Consider the following 19,974-nt stretch of genomic DNA (forward strand, 5'->3'; position numbering starts at 1 on the left):
GACTCCGGTATATAAAGACCTCACCCCCCAAAGGGGAAGGGGATGGAAAAGAAAGGGAAGTAACCCTGCTCTCTAGCTCTCTCATATTATCTTCAAAGCTCTCTACAATAAGAGTGCTAACTTAAGCATCGGAGAGCCCCCACCGGGAAAGTACCCCCGGGACCTCTGATTCAGTTCTCGCAGGTCCTTCAGCTCCCGCCGCCTACGAAGAGGAGGAAAAGATGCAGTTCTCGGAAGTCCCTCAGCTCCCCCCACCTACAAGGAGGAAGAGATGGAGTTCTCGGAGGTCCCTCAACTCCCGCCACCTACAAGGAGGAAAAGATGGAGTTCTCGGAGGTCCCTTAGCTCCCGCCACCTACAAAGAGGAGGAAAAGATGGAGTTCTCGCAGGTCTCTCAGCTCCCGCCACCTACAAAGAGGAGGAAAAGATGAAGTTCTCGCAGGTCCCTCATCTCCCGCAGCCTACAAAGGAAAGAAGACCGCCTCATGCTGAGGGCAGTCGGATTGCGCCGCACCAGGGAGCTCCAACATTCTCTAAGGCATCGACCGCCTAGTAGGGAGTTTGCCCCCAGGCAGTTCGCCACCAAGGCAGTTCGCTCCCAGGCAGTTCGCCACCAAGGCAGTTCGCCCCCAGGCAGTTTGCCACCAGGGAGTTCGCCCCCAGGCAGTTCGCCACCAGGGAGTTCGCCACCAGGGAGTTCGCCCCCAGGCAGTTTGCCACCAGGGAGTTCGCCCCCAGGCAGTTCGCCACCAGGGAGTTCGCCCCCAGGCAGTTCACCACCAAGGCAGTTCGCCCCCAGGCAGTTCACCACCAAGGCAGTTCGCCCCCAGGCAGTTCGCCACCAAGGCAGTTCGCCCCCAGGCAGTTCGCCACCAAGGCAGTTCGCCACCAAGGCAGTTCACCCCCAGGCAGTTCGCCACCAAGGCAGTTCGCCCCCAGGCAGTTCGCCACCAGGGAGTTCGCCACCAGGCGGTTCGCCCCCAGGCAGTTCGCCCCCAGGCAGTTCGCCACCAAAGCAGTTCGCCCCCAGGCAGTCCGCCACCAGGGAGTTCGCCACCAGGCAGTTCGCCACCAGGGAGTTCGCCACCAGGCAGTTCGCCCCCAGGCAGTTCGCCACCAAGGCAGTTCGCCCCCAGGCAGTTCGCCACCAAGGCAGTTCGCCCCCAGGTAGTTCGCCACCAGGCAGTTCGCCACCAAGTAGCTCGTCACTAAGGTACGCCACCACCGGGTCGAATAACGAGGTACTTTGCCAAAAAATTTTACATCACAAAACATTGGTACGTGGTCGAAAATGGTTACATCAGAGGTAACTCCTGAGAATGGATCTGAGAGGGAATATCTTTGGTTAGGGTTTAGAGAATGAACCTGATGGCAGGGAATATCCTCAGTTAGGGTTTCAAAACTGATACTCCCCTTTTAGAATCTGATCTAATTACCAATGTTTGTTTTCGGGATCTGAGCTGATATTTATAATTGTTCTCTCTCGATTTGAGGGCCTTTAAGGTAACATATAAATACGAGAGATGTTTTTGAATATGCTGCTGTAGCGACATGGTTAGGTGTGGGTAGAAGATTCTAACACCTTTTTGGTTTATTACCTCATTATATCATTTTTATTCCATTATCTTTTGAAAATCACAACAAAAGAATTGTTATAAAATATCAATATGAATAATGCAACATATCACGTAAGGGTTGGTACAAAGAATCGGGATTTATTCCTCATAGATCACACTTGAGAGCACATCCCACCATCTACTGAAAACCTCTTCTTATAAATAATAACACATAGGTATGAGAGATGTTCTCAATATATGCTATTGGGGTGTGCACTTAGCTTGGACACAAGCAATTGTTTATAGTTATCAGTGGCCTTACTTTGCACAATTATAATAGTTGGAATGCCCATCTTGCACATCTTCTATATAGTATCATGCAACGCTTGTCTATTGTCTTAGACAATGCATGAGAGAGAGAGAGTGTGTGAGATTAATTATAGGAAGGGAAATTCCCGATGGGTACTTTGGGCTTAGTGACACTTTGGTCCTGAACTTTAAAAATGTGATTATTTAGTACTTGATTTTTTATAATGTGTTAATTCAGTACTTGCTGTTAATCAACCATTAAGTGACATTTGAAAAAACACAAATGACTTTCGAGTGTCATCTAATTCTTTTTATCAACCATCCAAGTGTTGACAAAAAATAAACAGTCCCAAATCCTTGCCCTTTCTATTCAAAAAAGTCATACACATCTCAGGCATTCTGGTGACCCTAACTTTTTTGAATAAAAGAGGCAAGGACTTGAGACTGTTCATTTTTTTCAACGTTTGATGGTTGATAAAGGGAATTAGATGATACTCGAAGGGCATTTATACATTTTCAAATGCCACTTGACATCTGGTAAATAAGCTGGTTAATAGTAGGTGCTAAATTGACACATTTTAAAAATTTGAGTATTGAACTGTCACATTTTAAAGTTTGGAGACTAAAGTGACACTAGGCCCAAAGTACAGGATACTAATGGGTAATTTTCCATAATAGAAATTTTGATTATTCCAATCCTGAAGATAGGAGTTAATGAGAGGATGAACCTCTAAATAAGGTGAGACAGAGAAATTCCTTAAACAAAAAATATATGAGCTTATCTGCCAATACAACAGGCTTGATTCAGTCTGACAAAATGAGTGTATCACCCATTACTGTAGATACAGGTGGAATGGGAATGAGTTTCGGCCATTCCATCCATGTACCAATAATTACATAGACCTTTATGTATTGACTCATATCGGCTGATACGTATCTACACTTTAAACCTTGATTTTGGTTATACTTATGCCATGACCAACAACACTACACACATGACCAAAATTCATTTTCCACTTAATAACAGGAGTCTGCACCTTCATGCATGGTAAAGAAACACATAGAGTTTACGTAGCAATATGAGACAGGGAGGGGGTTGAGGAAAGGACAATATTAGTCCACATTTCTCATATTTTCTTAAAGCCATATTTCTTACGTTCATAGAAGAGATCTGTTTGGGCAGTCAGTAAATTGACGACGTGCGCCTATATCTGTCCTTGTGCTGAGTACATTCTTAATTAATTTCCTATTCCTTTGCAGTAAGTAATAGGCCTTGCCTCATTGATCACAAATGATCCCACCCAGCTGAAATGGTCCATATATAATTGCATTCATCACAAACCCACACCAGTGTACAATTATATTCCTGGCTTCTCTCACTACACAATCGATTATTGGATGATGCTTGGCCACGCTTTCTCTCAGTCTCAGCTGTGCCTATATATGCCTGTAAATACTTCATAGGACACTGCTAAAAACCAACGAATTTTCTTATCACTACTGTGATAATAGAGAAAGGGCATGAACAACAACAATAAAAAAAAGCGGAGAAGTATGGACAGTTTCAATGCAGATTTTTTATTTTCACTATAAAATTATAAATATTCAAAATGCCAACAACTTTCATTTTACACATTATTGTTCGCTTGTGAATAAGCATCAATTCCGAATTGACACCCGTTCCAACTATACTTTGGGCCTAAAAATTCTAACCCTGGACTAACCATCATTCTCCCTAAAAAAATGGGTTGAGGATTGGTTCAGCATTTCACATCCACTAAATGTGATCAGGTAATCATAACCATTTAGACTAATAGATATTAAGGAGGCTCATGTCATATTTGTAGCCCCGTAGAAAACTTGCTCCAAAAAGTGATAAGCTTAATGTCAATGAACCGTTTCTTTTTCACCTGGTTACAAATAAATCAAATGTTTATGAGGAACAAGGGGTCTTGTGGATAAATCATATCAGTCTAGAACATCTATATATTAACGAGATGTTGGTTTTGATAAAGAATGGTGACACTAAAAAAATCAGAGAAAATAGGCCAATTGAGGAAGTGCTTTGTAATCATCATCGTCATCATCTAAGCCTTGTTTCAACTATATGGGGTTGGCTATGAATCCTGTTTCGTCATTGTATTATGTTTAATGCTATATTATTGTTAAATTATGGACAGTTAAATCATTCCTTATTTGTTCAACTCAAGTCTCTCTTGGTCTTTTCCCTAGCTCTTTTAGCCCCCTTTTAACTTGTAATAGACTGTTTTTTCTAACAGGTGTTGTAGATGAAGTCTTCTTTGCACATTACCAAAACCATTTCAATTTAGTTTTTATCATTTTATCACCTGTTGGAGCTGCTTCCTTGATAAGACTTCGTTTCGAACCCTATTTTTATTACTTTTACCATTCACTCATCTAAGCATTTACATTTCTTCCACATCCATTTTTTGAACATGTTGTATCTTTAACTAAACACTTTACCCCATATATCAAAACTGGCTTTACAACTGTTTTTATAGAACGGAATGCAAAATAGATGCATCAAAATAAAATTGGTTTCAGGCATGCTGACATGTGGCCATTGATGAGATCACTATTTTCCCACGTAGATGTTTAATGGAAACACAGAAAGAAGATATATTCATGGAAATCTATTTGAATACAGTGCACTTACAGCTTACTTGGGTACCCATTTCCGTAGGCATAAATTAAAGAAAAACTGGTTTGCTCACAGGCTCTGGTGATTGAATTAATCCGAGATACTGCCCTCATATATGGGGTTAAAGATGATTGTACTCTTCATTGAGAGTATTGTGAGATGGAGGCAACGCATGATCCTTATTTGATTCTGGGTTTGGGTACTTGCAACGTAACTTGATCAGAATTAAGATTCCATCCCTCCTTCAAGGTCTCATATTTGTCTCAATGAGCCTTAAAAAACACTGCCACCGAGGTGGATTGTCAAATTGCTATTAAATTGATTAGAGACCCATGCATGGTCCATGGAGGATTCGTCACCCCATTCACGAGGTAAGATCTTAGGTGTCCACACTGAATCTTATGGCGACTCAACTGTTCAGTTGATCTAGAGTGGGGTTTCGTGACGACAAGATGATCAAGAAATTACTTGAGCAACATCCACTCTGATGACTTCCATAAAATCTCCTTTCCGCTTCCAATTTCTAGACCCAAAAAGCAGACTATTACTTAATTTCAAGCCTTGTAAGAGGGCCACTATCTCTGATTTTATTGCTATATCCTCACCACCTGAGCCCAAGAATGTTATAATCAGATCTCTGCTTGGACCTTTGGAGGCTCTTCCACCTCGAGCGACTTGGGTTGCTGATGGCCATAAAAACGATGTTGAAGTAATAGGAATAAGAGAAAATAATTCAAACTTCCAAATCAAATGGGAAGATGCACAGTATCAGTAAAATGACATGCCCGCATGTCCATTCGTGAAACTGTTAAGATTCTTCTGAATCTAATTAAGTTTGGTTTCGTGCACATCGTGTTGCCATTTCAGCTTCAGACATCACAGGACTGTCTTTCTGCATGCTCTTATAGACAGGTGGCAAAGAAGAATTTTTGCAATTCTTAGAAATCACAAAAAGATAATCAGATATCTAAAATTAATCTGATCATGCTGATCTCTGGTGCAAGTACTTTCTAAGGAGGGAAAAATACCATGAAGGATCCTAATGAGCCATTGGCAACAGTATATCAATTTATGCAGATATTTTGTTATTTTTCCAAATTAAATTGTTGTGTTCTTGGAGCTTTCTTTTATGAGCAATTAGAGGTATTTCGTTAAAATATATGTAAGAAAGCTTGTGCATGATATTGCAGTCCATACCGTCTACACTCAAATTGATATTCCAGTAACACAAAAATTGCTTGAAGTCATTGAAAATTTTCAAAGTCAAAGCCTAATCCTTAGATAGAATGGTGCACCAAAGGTCTCCCTAATCTTTCAAAATCCTCCTATTTCTCTCTTTCCATATAGTCCAACAAATGATGGAGAAGAATCATTTTGTAGAAGAAAGAGCCCCTACATTGAAGATATATAGAACACAGGGGATCTAAAACCGGAAAGGAAGGAAATCGCATGTTTGATTCATTGTATTAGGAATATTTATGGAGTCCAGCTGGCTAACAGAATGTGCAGCTGGTATTCCATATTCTAACCGTCTAGCTGTTTTGTAAGACTCTAATAGGGGACTAATACAATAGTATTTTCCCCCTAATTTGGGGATGGAAGCCACCAGAACGAGCAAAAGAATTTCCAAGGCCAAAACCTTGGAGCAAGAAAGAAACAGATGGTCCACAGACTTGAGAGTTTGGAGATTAAGGGTGATTCTTGGATGTTGAACACTCCAACCATCTGATTCAATTGTCTGACTTGTTCAAATAAAAAATCATTATCATCCATGTCTTATCACGACTATATGGAGTTGGCTACATGAATCCTGTTCCAACAATCCATTCTATTTGAAACTATATCCATTGTTAGTGCTTAAATTATTTCTTATTGCTTTTATCCAAGTCATTTTTGGTCTACCCCTAGCCCTTCTAGCCCTTTCAACTTGTAACAAATCACTTTTCACAGATGATCTTCCATGCATGCGACAAAATCATCTTAATCTATTTTCTATCATTTTATCATCTATTGGAACAACTCCTATGTTCCTGTGATTGGCTTCACTCCTAATCCTATCGTTTTTGGTTTTTCTATTCATCAATCTTAACATTTACATTTCTGACACTCATTTTTTGAACGCACTGTTTCTTAACTACCCAACACTTTGCTCCATATAACATAGTTGGCTTTACAAGTGTTTTATAGAAATTTCCTTTTAGTCTAAGTGGTATTCACTTATTGTATAAAAGTCCAACTGCATCCCTCCATTTGGACCATCCTTCTCTAATTCTTCCGATGACATCCTCCTCAATCTCTTCCTTATTGAGTTATTGAACTAAGGTACCGGAAGTGGTGACATTGAGTTATCTCTTGGTCTCCTATCCTAAATATATCTAAATTTACACTATTCTTATTCTTAGTACTAAATTTACATATGATATACTTTGTTTTAATCCTACTTAAAATCTCTTGTTTCTAAAGCATTTGTTCAAATAAAAATCAGGAAAAAATAATAAACACACACATACACACAAAGCTCATCTGAAAAGCAGCAAAAACCATAATTTTAGATATATTAACTATAATTCTAGCAATGAATTAGGGACTAAGCTAGTGCATTTGGTTGATTCCATAAAACTTAAGGCTATAATTGTAGATACACAGGCAATCAAGCTACCACAACAGTTTCATCCCTATACACTTGGGAGATATTTATATCAAACTGCTTTTGGCAATGCTACTGCTACCGTGTTTCTTTAATCCTTAGAAATTATTTCAGTAAGGATAACAATGTAGCAGTTGCTACAATGCCACGGGTTCACACCGGCTGTTTGTTTGATAATATAACACCACGGTCCAAGTATCTCCCATGCCATGAAATCACAGCACAGACAAAATAAACTAAACTCCTCTACTAAGGTAAAGTTTCTTGTATTTTTTTCCTTTTCATCCTTAATAGTTGCTTGAATTATAGTAGTAATGAAACATCTTCCCTATATAACAAAAAGGAAGAATGAAAAGAAAAGAAAAAAACTCGTATATTTTCATGGTTTCCTATGCTAAAGATATCCAACGATTTAAAATAAATACATTTCATATAAAATTCAAAACAAACACTTTGTTAATTTACAAAAGACCACACAAGCGAGGCCTAGAGCAGAACTGCCTTCCATTAGCTTTTACCAGTGCCATTACTCCAGCTGTCAAACCAGCCCAAAGTACAGAAGATGCAAAATGTTGTGCATTTCGCCCTGCTGCAAAATTAACCATATGTTGGTTTAGCATCTCACAAACCAATTTCACAATGATTTATTTGAGTACAAATAAAATAAGCAACATAATAAAGTTACTCTAGAAGATGTAGAAAGAAAATGGCAATACCTTGATTGAGGGTGAAGGATGTCAATGTAAGACCACCAACTAGTAAAGCTGATGCAATCGGGAGATACTGCAGTTTTTTAGGTTCATCAATCACAGGTAAGAGCAGCTATGATACAGTACTGGAATACTGAGTTTCCACAAAAAGCCACAAATAATCTGATTTCTCACATGGTTTATGTGAACTACATGTATCTGCAGTCTGATCATCCATCTCATGGATCTGAACATCCAATTGATGGTCTCTACATTTTGATTTGGGTATGGCTCATAAAATCAAGCACCAGTTGATCCTAATAATTTTATTATGCATTCATTTTAAATCCAAAAGAAAAAAAAAGGGATAAAGAATCCCATCTAATGAGGACTGCAAAGTGGTTTGAACTTTGCACATTTACTTAAATGTTCTGGGCTATTGTGATAACCCAGTTATTGGATGGAAAATGTCAGGAGGTACTGTGAGTTCTCATCAAGATGAGGGTTAGAAACACGTTCAAAAAGGAAGAGTAGGTACTGGTATTGCTTACTGATAATGATTCAAAACCATTCAGCTGGAATGGAGAAGGATTGTTCCTGTTGACAGTGTAGTGGCCACTTATGAGATCCATAGCATCCTGAAATTAAGTAAAACTTTGAGCAAATTTCAATCATGCATACTGGTACTCCTGCCTCCATTATACAGCCTTGATGTATCTATAGGCAGAAAGTAGAAACTATAACTTCATATAATATGAGCTTGCCTGTCGAATGCCATCGTGGAAGTTGTTTAAATAATATCTTGAAAGAGCACTCATCCCATCTTTAATTAGTCCAGAAAATGTTTGCTTTCCAAATCTACAGCATCGTGAATCCAAAATATCTTAGTAGAATTCTTGGCATCTAATTTCTTGCAGATTTCTTGAAGATATATAAAATAAATATAGAAGATAAAGAAAATAGATATAGAGATTGATGCTCTCTCATGCATTGAAGATATAGAAAATAGATAGCAAGATAATGGTAAATATCTACAGATGTTTGTGACAGAGGCACTACCTGACAAGGTCACATTTTAGGGCATGTGTCCCAGAATACTCCATGCTTATCTCATCACCCTGTTCAATCCATACTACCAGAAGCAACATGTTGACAAGGTAGAATGTATAAATAGAAGATCAACTTACTAGATTGATTAGTGTGGCATATACACCAGAATTATACAAATAGTATTTACCCGTCTTGAACTTTTCATAAATTTCATCAAACTTAGATATGCACTCAGTGGAAGAAAGTGCACCCAATCTCTGTAGCTGTGAATTTAAAGATTTCTGAGCCAGGTAACTCTGGGAAAGCATGAAAGTGATGAGTCAAAATGGTCAAACAAAACATGCATATAACACAACTGATTTCATGATACAATATTTTCTAGTTAAATGGAAATCCAGGATAACCTTCAACCAGAGAACATGGATAGAAAAACAACACAACACCACATTCCAATGCCAAAAGTCAAAAGGTGACTGATCCATCTGATGAGTTACTCTTTTGGACTGTTACAGAATATTGGGGAAATGAAGCAGAAATGATCATAGAAATGGTGTTATTTGTTCAGCTCAAGCTATATGTCATGTAGTTCTATGTCAGACCCATCAAATCATGGGCCCCAACAACTAAATGTGTTCCATCTTTGCAAGCATGCCATTACCTATTAGTAGTCTATGTTCATTTTTTTTTATCGGAAACAGATAATTTATTGATAAAGAAATAAAGTTACACCATTTAGGTAGCCTCGGCTACCCAAAACAAACGTAAGCACAGGACATCAGCTAACAGAAAGCTATAACTTTTATTTTACAAGTAAGCCCAGAAACATTGTTCCCTATTTACCCCTTGCTTTGCTATGTGATCTGCTAAACCATTGGCCGATCTTGGGATCCATTGAAAAAATAATTGCAAATCCCTTGATAGGCTGCTAAACTTTTTTATTTCATTTTTGAAGCACCAAGGAGTCTTCTCAGTTTGTTTCAGCCAGCTTATGATAACTTTAGAGTCTCCTTCAACTAGCAGCTTCCTTGCCCCTAACCCCACTGCTTTTTGAATCCCGAAGACCACTGCCTTCAACTTGGCTGTTGTTGAATCCCCTACTCCAAGCAGTCCTGAGAACAAAACCAAATTTATGCCATTTCCATCCCTTATTACCCCTCCAATTCTGGAAGGACCTGGATTGCCAAAACTACTACCGTCAAAATTCAGTTTGAGGAATCCATTTTCTGGTGGGTTCCAATCTCTTAGAATCTTCTTCTAATTTTTTTATTTCATTTTTGAAGCACCAAGTAGTCTATGACATCATTATAGGACAACTCACATTTACCCACCCATCAAGTATATCTGGACTATAGTCAACTTTATAAGCATATGGGTATTTGCTCTGGTTCAAGGGATAAGTAGGTTTATCTATTTCTTGCTCAAACTTCAGTTACCACAAAATTTCCCTATGCATAGCTCCCTGTCTAGCAAAGGTTGACATACTTGAAACCTCAATTAAAGTAAGCCTTGTCCCAACTATATGGGGTCAGTTACGTGAATCCTGTTCCACTATTCTGTTTAGTGTCACATGAATGTTTACATACTTGAAACCTAATATCTTAATATCTTTAAGGATAAGTTCCATATTGTGATCCAAAATTTCCAATTTTATTGTGAAGACAGATATTCCTAGAAAAATATCTTACTCTGCTTTGATCTTCTAAGGCTTCAATTTTCCAAGCGTTTTAAGTTGCATAAGCACTGATACCGACCCCAACTACTCCAAACACAGAGGCTATCGTGGTACAACTTCAAGGTTGGTGGCACACATATAGGAAGCTGTTTTATATATCTACTTCAACACCATCAATGAAAAAAGAATGAAAAATGAACATCAAATCAAGACAATTAGCAAAAAGTTCCAACCAACCTGTGTTACATTTGTTCGATCAAGACAATCGATGCAGTTAACTCTAATAGCTCCTTTCTGTTCCATTAGTATTTCTCCTTCTGAATCTACTAGAAAGTATCTGCTCAGCTTAAACAACATTAAAATTAGGAATGGAATCACCGGTAACAACTATACCCCATTGAATGCCTTCATGCAAAAATGTTATAGAACAAATTACTGATTTAATGTCATTACCCTTGCTTTTCAACATCCACAGAGATTTGATCATAGAGAAGTTGAAGGTTATCAAAATTTGAGTTCCCACAATAGCGATGGAAGTCAAAAGAGACATATCTGCCAACCAAATAGTAATAAATAATCATGCTCAAGGCAAACTAGCATCTTAAATAATACCTCAATACCCTGAGAAAGAGTACACAAATTGAAGTAGAATACCTACACATAAATTTACAACCAACTAAAATAGAATACATCCTCATCAACAAAAAAAGTCTTAAAAATTAAAGAGATAGATAGATAGATAGATAAAAATTCCTACCAGACATTTATGAATGGAAATTTGACATCCATTATTACAAAGAAAAAAAACCATAAGTTGTGACACTACAACATTTGCTTACTGGAAAGATGGAAATGATAGTTTTCTGGAAACAAGATGTGATCAAATCATATAGTCAATAGTCGTAGACTCGTAGTCTATGAGAATTTCTTTTTTTTTTCTTTTTTATGAATCTAAGAGAAGAATTTTTTTTCTTTTTTATGAATCTAAGAGAAAATTTTCTTTGAAACCACAATTGCAATTTCCTAATTGTAATTAAAAACCCATAAATAAAAATAAGAGAAGTTTAAGTAGACTAACTAAATTGATTTCGAATAGTAATTTGTATTAAGTCATAGACTCGTAGTCTATGACCCACAAATAAACCCACAATAGTCGTAGACTCGTAGTCTATGAGAATTTCGAACATCAATCATGGAGACTACAAATGAAGGCATATATAAATGTTATGGAGGCCATTGTCATGTCAAGTCAATTGCTTTTTCTGATAATAAAATCTCAGGCTGTCAAGTCTAAGAGCAAACACCTCATACTAAAATAACCAAAGTTAGGTCTGTAATCAGTACACCCCTCCAAAGGCCCTGGATGGCCTAGACCAAAAGGATATGCATGTTAAACATGTACTTTATTACAGTTAGATATTCAATTCAAATGCGTTAGTCTTTTGTCCTTGAGATATATTAAAACAGAGCCCTCAAACTGAAGGCTCCATTGAAGGGGCTAGAAGGGCTAGGGGTAGACCAAAAAGGACATTAAACAAAACAGAATGGCAAAACAGGATTCATGTAGCCAATCCCACCCCATATCATCATCATCATCATCATCATCCAAGCCTTATCCTAACTATATAGGATAGTTGACCCCATATGTCTGTAATGGAGTAATGTGAGTCATGCTAGAAAATATCCAAAAAATGAGTGTGTTTCTGATTCTATCCCCAATTAGCAAATCAAGGCAAATCTAAGAGAATTTCTTTTTTTTTTTTCTCTTTTATGAATCTAAGAGAAGAATTTCTTTGAAACCACAATTGCAATTTCCTAATTGTAATTAAAAACCCACAAATAAAAATAAGAGAAGTTTAAGTAGACTAACTAAATTGATTTCGAGTAGTAATTTGTATTAAGAGGTTTAGTTTAGAACTTGAATCATTAGGAAACTTTAGAGGAAATTTGAGATTGAGAAATTAAAGGTTGCAGAGGCCTTAGGAGCAGGAGAAGTTTAAGGAGACTAGCTAAATTGATTTCTAGTAATTTGTATAACTTGAATCATTAGGAAATTTTTAGAGGAAATTTAAGGTTGGCCAAGATGTAAAGATTGTAGAGGTCTCAGGAAGATCAGAGTTCTTAGCAAGAGATAGAGATAATCATGCACAAACTTACCCAATTTGAATTAACTGCCCCCATGCCCATGATAAAAATGGGGTTATTGGCTAAGTGTTGGAAATTTATGACTTTGTATAGCTTATGGAGATCTTAATTCAGATAGTTTGAAACAACTATTGAAATGCAGGGATGGAATGGGAAAAATAAGAAAATATGGAAAAAATGCCTGATTTGTGATTTGGAGGTTCTTAGGAAAAAGGAAAAGAAGGCCTGATCTTTGTTATGACAATCCTCTAGAGGTCGCCTGTTCAGGGCATTAAGATCTGAAGCCTCTGCACTCTCAGGTCTGGATTTTTTATTTTTTGACTGGTAACCAGTAACTTGTATTAATTTAGACATTTTAGTCATGGCTCTCAACCCAAATCAACTTATCAACCCCACATAAATCTTACAAGTTAGTCCAGAATAGTTGCTCCTTACTCACCCCATGCTTTGCTAAGGTATCTGGTAGCATATTTGCTGATCCGTTAACCCACTTAAAAGTGGTCTCAACCTCTCTTGCTAGCCTCCTGATTTCCCTTATTACCTCTCTGAATACCCAAGGACCCTCACTATTGTTCACCATCCAACCCACTACCAACATGCCATAAACCTCCTTCAACATGCCACTAACCCATTCCAGAAACCATTCCCTTCTGCCACACATCATATTGTCTCTTAGTTTTTATTGTATTCATAAGGAATAATATTTTTATAACATGCCAAAGGTTAGGTCTGTATACAAGTCCACCCCTCCAGTCCTCCTAGGTAGCTGGGGCCAACATTTGGTAATGGCTATTTTAGATAAAATGCCAAGCTCTTCAACTGCTACTACATTGGAACCCGGGAACAAGTTAAAATGTGATAAAAAAAATCTTGGCAGCATAGGTACACAATCAGAGGTAAGATCATTGGTAAGAGCTCTAAATACCACAGCTCGATGAGGATCCAACAGCAGCAAATAGCATGGCTGATTCATAGTCTATGGCAGGTGTAAATGGAACTGGGTTGTATTTGAAGGGTGAACCACCCAGGACCAGAATCTAGAAGTTGTGGTTTAAGGCATCATAGGACCTATCTAAAGCCAGTGTTTTCACAGGTGACAACAGAGTTACTGCTACAGCCAAGCATACTGAACACCATTTAGTTTATTCATCTTATTACTCAAATGAATATGCCAGCTTAAGAGATTATCTCCTAGATATTAATACTGATGTCATGATATAGTCTGAAAATGGAACTAGAAAATTCATACAACCATATTGTCCCTCATTCCCTTCTCCATTTTACTACATTATTTGCAGTGTTACATGAATTCTCCTAATCAATATCCATGTTGGACACACATCAGATTCTAACATTCCATGGATTCCCAAGGGGCACTTCTATATAACCTTTTCTTTCTATCTCTTAGCTTATTTTACATAAATTAACAGCTAATAAGAGAAGAAGATTAAAGGGTGGAAGAAAAAAGGGGAGCAGTTGAATGATTGGTTTGCTGCCCCAAATAATGGTATTTATAATGAGATCTAATACAATGACCAAAAAGTTTCTGCCCATGCCGCCTATAACAGAGGCAAATAACAGAATAAAAAATAAAAGGCAATAAACAAGAAACAAATAGCTAATAACTAACTACTCATCTCTACACTCCCCCCTCAAGTTGGGAATAGAAATTCATCATTCCCAACTACAACAAATCAGCTTCCAGCTTAGCCTTAGCAACAGCTTTGGTGAATACATCAACCAATTACATATCAGAAGCTACATAGGGCAGGCAAGCTTCCTTGGAAGCAACTTTTTCTTTGATAAAGTTTTGATCCACTTCAATATGCTTTGTCCTATAACGTATTGGATTGTGAGCAATATTGATGGTGGCTTGATTATCACAACACAGCATCAATGACATCTAATGATTGACACCCAACTCCTCAAGTAAAGACCTTAACCATAGCACCTCCTAAACTCCCTATTGTGGAGCTTCTTAAGGGAATCAATGTTGTCTACATTGTTGCCAATCACCACAACACCATATACATAGACCACAAGGATAGTCAATAAGGACCCATCTCTCTTAATAGAGTACGATTAGTCTGAGCCTGTATATAACCATACTTCTCTAATGCATGCTTGAGTCTGTCAAGCCAAGCTCTAAGAGATTGTTTCAGCCCATGTAAAGCCTTATTTAACTTACACACCTTCTCTGACACTTCATCAATGAAAACCAGAGGGCAACTCCATGATCACAAAACAAAACTAAGTACCAAGCACCCAATACATGACAATCTAGCTATGGTAAAAACAACCCAGAGAGCAGCACAAACTCCAATCCACCATTTTAACAGCAATATAACTCTCCTTTAGAGGCTAAGAAACAACCCGGATCTGAAACACTTTATTCAAAGATCAGTTTCAGGCATCTCTCCTTGAGAACCCTAGGCCGAACCTTGGAAAGTGTAGAAAACCTACAGTCACTCTCTCCAGATGCAGTCGATTTCAAGGAGGAAAGAAAATATGGCCAGAAATACTGAGTACCACCCTCAAACACTGAATTCAACCCTTAATAAAAAACCAACCTAGTTCTCTCTGATTCTTCCTGATTTCTGGAACTGTCCAAGCAGCATTCTTGAGCAGGAAAAAAAATCTCCAAGAATCAGGCTCCAACAGATAGAAAAGTCAGACCTTAATCTATCTCATGCAACTGGCTTGATTAGGTCAACATGAGATCTAAAAGAGGGTTGGTACCTGCTCACTTGATGAGAAGATACCCAGCAGAATGATATTTCAGATAAAAAAAAAGTAAAGAAATAATAAGAATAGGAGTACAGAAGAGAAATAACAGTGAACGAGAGAAGATTGAATGGTGGAAGGGAAAAAGGGGGGCAGTTGAATAGTTGGTCTGCTACCCCAAATAATGGTATTTATAATGACATCTAAATTTATAGTGCAATGACCAAAGTTCCCCTGCCCCTGCTGCCTATAACATAGCTAAATGAGAGAATAACAAATAAAAGGCAATAAACAATAAATAAATAACTAATAACTAACCATTTATCTCTACACTAACTATGACATGTTCACGAGGTATGACACTAGTCTAACCTCAAAGTAAAAAACGTGTAAAGATATAGAGTAATCCCACCAACTCAGGACTGACACGTACTAGAATCAAACCCAACCAAGTCATGTGTAAACATCAACCAACTTGTCAACTGAAAATCCAACAATCATGTTAATGAACACTGAGATGACACAGTTTCCAATTTAATATGATGCTGTGCATTATACAACCATGATTTTTTCCCATTATCTTTTCTTTTTTCTGTTCTTTTCTTGGTAAGTGTGGGAGCAGGGGAGAACTCACTACAGATTTTTTTATTGCAAAATACAGATATTGACTCCATGTAGAGCAAGAGAGAGAGAGAGATACCTTACATGTGGAAGCTTTTCCATTTCAGAAGCATATGCCATACTCAGTTGACCTTCATCACCATGCTGCAGTAGTAACAAAAAAAAAAAGAGGGAAATGACATTTTTACAATTTCTTGAAATAGGATCAACTCTTGGAAGTAAACAAATGACATGATGAATTGACACCTGCGATCTATCCACTGGATACCATCCAGTTATCAACATAATGTGTGGTCCTTGGTATAAACTCAACAGAGGTCATCATTTGTTTATGTGGAAATTGAGGATATTATAAATCTGGGTCAAAGTTAATACTTCAAATGAAATTTATGGGAACAAGAACAAAAGAAGTTGCAAAATTAGCTTATCTGAAAGTTTTGACTTTTGATGAAATCACAAACAGAAGTATTTCTCTCACATTTCCACCATTCTCATCCCTAAGCCCACTCTTAAATGGTTATGATACATCATCAATCTAGCTAGGAAGAAGAACCAGATGGAATCCAAGAACCCAAAAATAAAGATCTTAAACCAAAACTACATAGGTTACATGAATATAGGAAGAATGTAGGACGTAAATTAAAAAAAAAAAGGCATTGCTTGCAAAAGTTGTGATAAGAGTACCACACATTCCCACCACCTTTCAGATGGGTCAGAAGTTCAACAAAGAACATAGCAGACTATCCAACAAGAGGGGTATAGTGGGATTCTCTGTAACCAGGTCCTCTGGGGTAGGCACAGGCTACTGATAATGTAAATGCAAATTGAGGAATGTAGGTGGTAGTACAATTGCTCTTTTCTCAGGTCCTATTGGTGAGGAGGACTCTATCCAAGTTGAGTTTCAAGCTGTCCTGCAGAGGGTACACTTTGCTAGAGAGATGAACATTGGTAGTTAACTAATTGAAAGGGATTCAAAGCTGATAGTTGGGTGGCTAAGGAGTCCAGACACCATTGCTTGGACCTACAGGGAAGCCGTGAAGAGGTTTAAATGGTTGACTTCCAATATGACAGTAAGAATTCAGTGAGAAAGGAAATCGGCTAATGGGATAGTTAACTGTCTAGCTAAGAAAGGGGTGCATAGGGATCATCTTTTCTGGGCTCGATTGTAATTTGCTACTGTTTTTGGGGTTGCACCTGCACCTTGCGCCTCTCTGTGGGAAGCTCATTGTATAAGTTGTTTCTGCTATTTCTTAATTAAATTCTTTCTTTTACCTATAAAAAATAATGCAAATGCAAATTTTCCAGACATGGACTGGATGTTGAACCATTTTGATAGAAAATTACAAAAGTAACAATTGTAGAAAATAGAAAATGGTTCTAAAAATAATAACGGTTCCAAAGTATCTTTTAAAGCTATTTTACATCAAGTAAGCATAAAACAGTAAATACTAGAGGCTACAACATTTATTATAGCATGTTTTAGCGGTAAGTTTGATCAAGTCAACATTTCTAAGAAATGGGCAACTCAAAAAAAAAAAACGTTTTGCCTGCCAGTTCCCAGCTCTGACAGTCCAACTGTGCAGTCCACTTTGAATCTGACAACACTGTATGAATATGATTGCTAGGCCTTGGGGCTCAGTTACATCCCATGCCAATAAGGGTGTGCATATTTTCATCTGTACCTTTTTAACAATCAATAGAAGTCTATGATCTATTACCGATCAATAAATAAATAACACACTTCTGCTATTATCTGCTATGTAGTAACATGATTCCTTATAATTTTGAGGGGGGCTAGGGAAAAAAATGAAATGTAGGTTTGAAAATGTAAAAATTTCTTATGCAATGAAAAACTGAGAGAAAATCCCTACTTTATCAGTTAAGTCAACTGCCACGATCTCTCCATATCTTTGTGTCAAATCATGAAAATGTCGTTCCACAGCTTTTGGCTGAAAGCAAAAGATTAAAAAAATATGCATTTAACCAAATGCTGGTCAATATAAAATATAATCAATAGAGAACCACCTTAGAGCATCTACATACTGTTTCTTCATGATTAATTATTCTAAGTCGTGGTTTATAACTCAAATCCACAATTTGCTCCCAAAGAAGTGGAATTGAACCCCGAATCTGAAAAAGAGATGTGAATTTATTATATAAGCAACATGTAATTTCAATTTGGACAGACAACTGCAAATGAGTACAGAAGAAAATGTACATCAATCTAAGTGGTTAATTTTGTTATTATTTAACAGTTAACCTCAGGCCAACTTTCCACATGACTAATTCAATTCAAAATATGAGATACACAGGTGGATACATTTGGTCTGACTAAATTTGAAACTACAAAATCAGTAATCATCAGAGGCAGCTATAGATAGAAACATCTTAAAATAGATCTGTGCAATTGCAACATCTCTGACAGGTATCTAAAAAAGCAATACCAAGCCACATAACTGTGATGAAACAACTATTGTGTTGATCCTGAAGTGCAAGTATTATTAAGAGGCATTTGATTTAAGCAGTTGGATGCATTTCAATTCAACCAGATATAAGTCGGCATATGCATCAACAAGGATGATGGTAAAAGAGTAAATTAATTTCTAAAACCAACTTCCAAACATCATTATTGAATGGGTCATAGCCATACTGTCAATTCCTGAGGATTAATATTATCAATCTGATTAAATCCAAATCCATAAATATGCATTTATAGTTTTCTGAGGTGCATATAAAATAAATGAATTTCAATAGAAAGAAGCCCCCTTTATAAAGGCCTGATCAGCTCAGGAACCACTTATTCCTACTTCCTAGTACGTTACCCAAAACTTTAAAAGCAATATTGACTTCAATGTTTTCACTAGACAATCTCATTTATTTAGCCTGTTCTTGAGGGTTGAGTCATTTCGTTTTAGTTTTACATACATTTCAACTGATCCTGATTACCTGAAATGGATGCACCAAATTGTTAATAACAATTGTAAATAAGTATATTTTCAAGAAAACCTGGAATGAGCTTCTGGTGTTTTATCAGAAATCTGAAATTGGTCTTCATTATGCATAACCTATACCTGTATGTTATAACAGTTTTATAACATGTAACACAAAGTATTCCTAACTTGGAAAAAAATAATATATTATCAACTATCAACGGGTCCATTTAGATGCTGAACTTGTACTCTAAAATGAAAAGGAAAATCACAATGAAATCATATTTCATTTCACAGGGCACTCACCAGGTTATTGAGGAAAGATTTCCACAGTTTAGTTTGTGGTTGCAAGTGGAACAACTATGCATACTCGCAAAGCAAGGATGATGTTGCCCATAGAATTAGAGCAGGATAGACAAAATGGAGGGTTGCATCTGGAATCTTATGTAATAGGTGAATACCAATTATGTTAAAAGGAAAATTCCATAAAACAGTTGTAAGGCCAGAAAAGTTGTATAGAGCAAAGCATTGGGCAGTGAAGAAACATGTCCAAAAAATGAGTATGCAGAAATGCGTATGCTATTGCTAAGAAGGATGAGTGGGAAAATTAGAAGGATAGGGTTAGGAATGAAATCAAGAAACCTAGGAGTAGCTCCAATAGGTGATAATATGAGAGATAATAGATTAAGATGGTCTAGTCATGTACATAGAAGACCATCTATAACACCCCTAAGAAGAAGTGATCTGTTGCAAGTTGAAGGGGCTAGAAGGGCTGGGGGCAGACCAAAAAGGATATGGATTGTAGTAAGAAATGATTTAAGCACTCATGATTAACAATGGATATGGCACTGAACAGAATGGGGTGGCAAAACAGGATTCATGTAGTGAACCCCTTATAGTTGAAGCAAGGCTTAGATCATGAGGATGATCAAGTTCATCAGTTCACTTTCAAACACATTTTCTTGACCA

At 37.4% G+C, this 19,974-nt stretch overlaps 1 protein-coding gene across 7 annotated transcripts in view; it reads right to left on the bottom strand.

Annotated features, from left to right (window-relative positions):
- Window positions 1-7,424: 7,424 nt before the first annotated feature.
- SAC8 (SAC domain-containing protein 8) overlaps window positions 7,425-19,974 on the bottom strand; it is a 34,223-nt gene continuing 21,673 nt past the window's right edge. For 2 of the 7 annotated variants that reach the window (XM_088970319.1, XM_088970322.1), the window contains exons 10-20: window positions 18,119-18,205; window positions 17,947-18,024; window positions 16,155-16,219; window positions 11,039-11,137; window positions 10,823-10,922; window positions 9,101-9,209; window positions 8,923-8,995; window positions 8,628-8,721; window positions 8,415-8,501; window positions 7,891-7,957; window positions 7,425-7,760 (exon numbers count right to left, since the gene is read on the bottom strand). In XM_088970319.1, coding sequence (XP_088826445.1) covers window positions 7,636-7,760; window positions 7,891-7,957; window positions 8,415-8,501; window positions 8,628-8,721; window positions 8,923-8,995; window positions 9,101-9,209; window positions 10,823-10,922; window positions 11,039-11,137; window positions 16,155-16,219; window positions 17,947-18,024; window positions 18,119-18,205 — 984 coding nt within the window. In that variant the 3' untranslated portion in view covers window positions 7,425-7,635. Of the gene's footprint in view, window positions 7,764-7,890; window positions 7,958-8,414; window positions 8,502-8,627; window positions 8,722-8,922; window positions 8,996-9,100; window positions 9,210-10,822; window positions 10,923-11,038; window positions 11,138-16,154; window positions 16,220-17,946; window positions 18,025-18,100; window positions 18,206-19,974 lie in introns of all 7 variants that reach the window. The other 5 variants (XM_088970318.1, XM_088970321.1, XM_088970316.1 and 2 more) reach the window with 3 other exon arrangements.

This window comes from Nelumbo lutea, chromosome 2 (genome assembly GCF_056320005.1).
Source record: "Nelumbo lutea isolate HS-2025 chromosome 2, American lotus-T2T, whole genome shotgun sequence".
NCBI lineage: Eukaryota > Viridiplantae > Streptophyta > Magnoliopsida > Proteales > Nelumbonaceae > Nelumbo > Nelumbo lutea.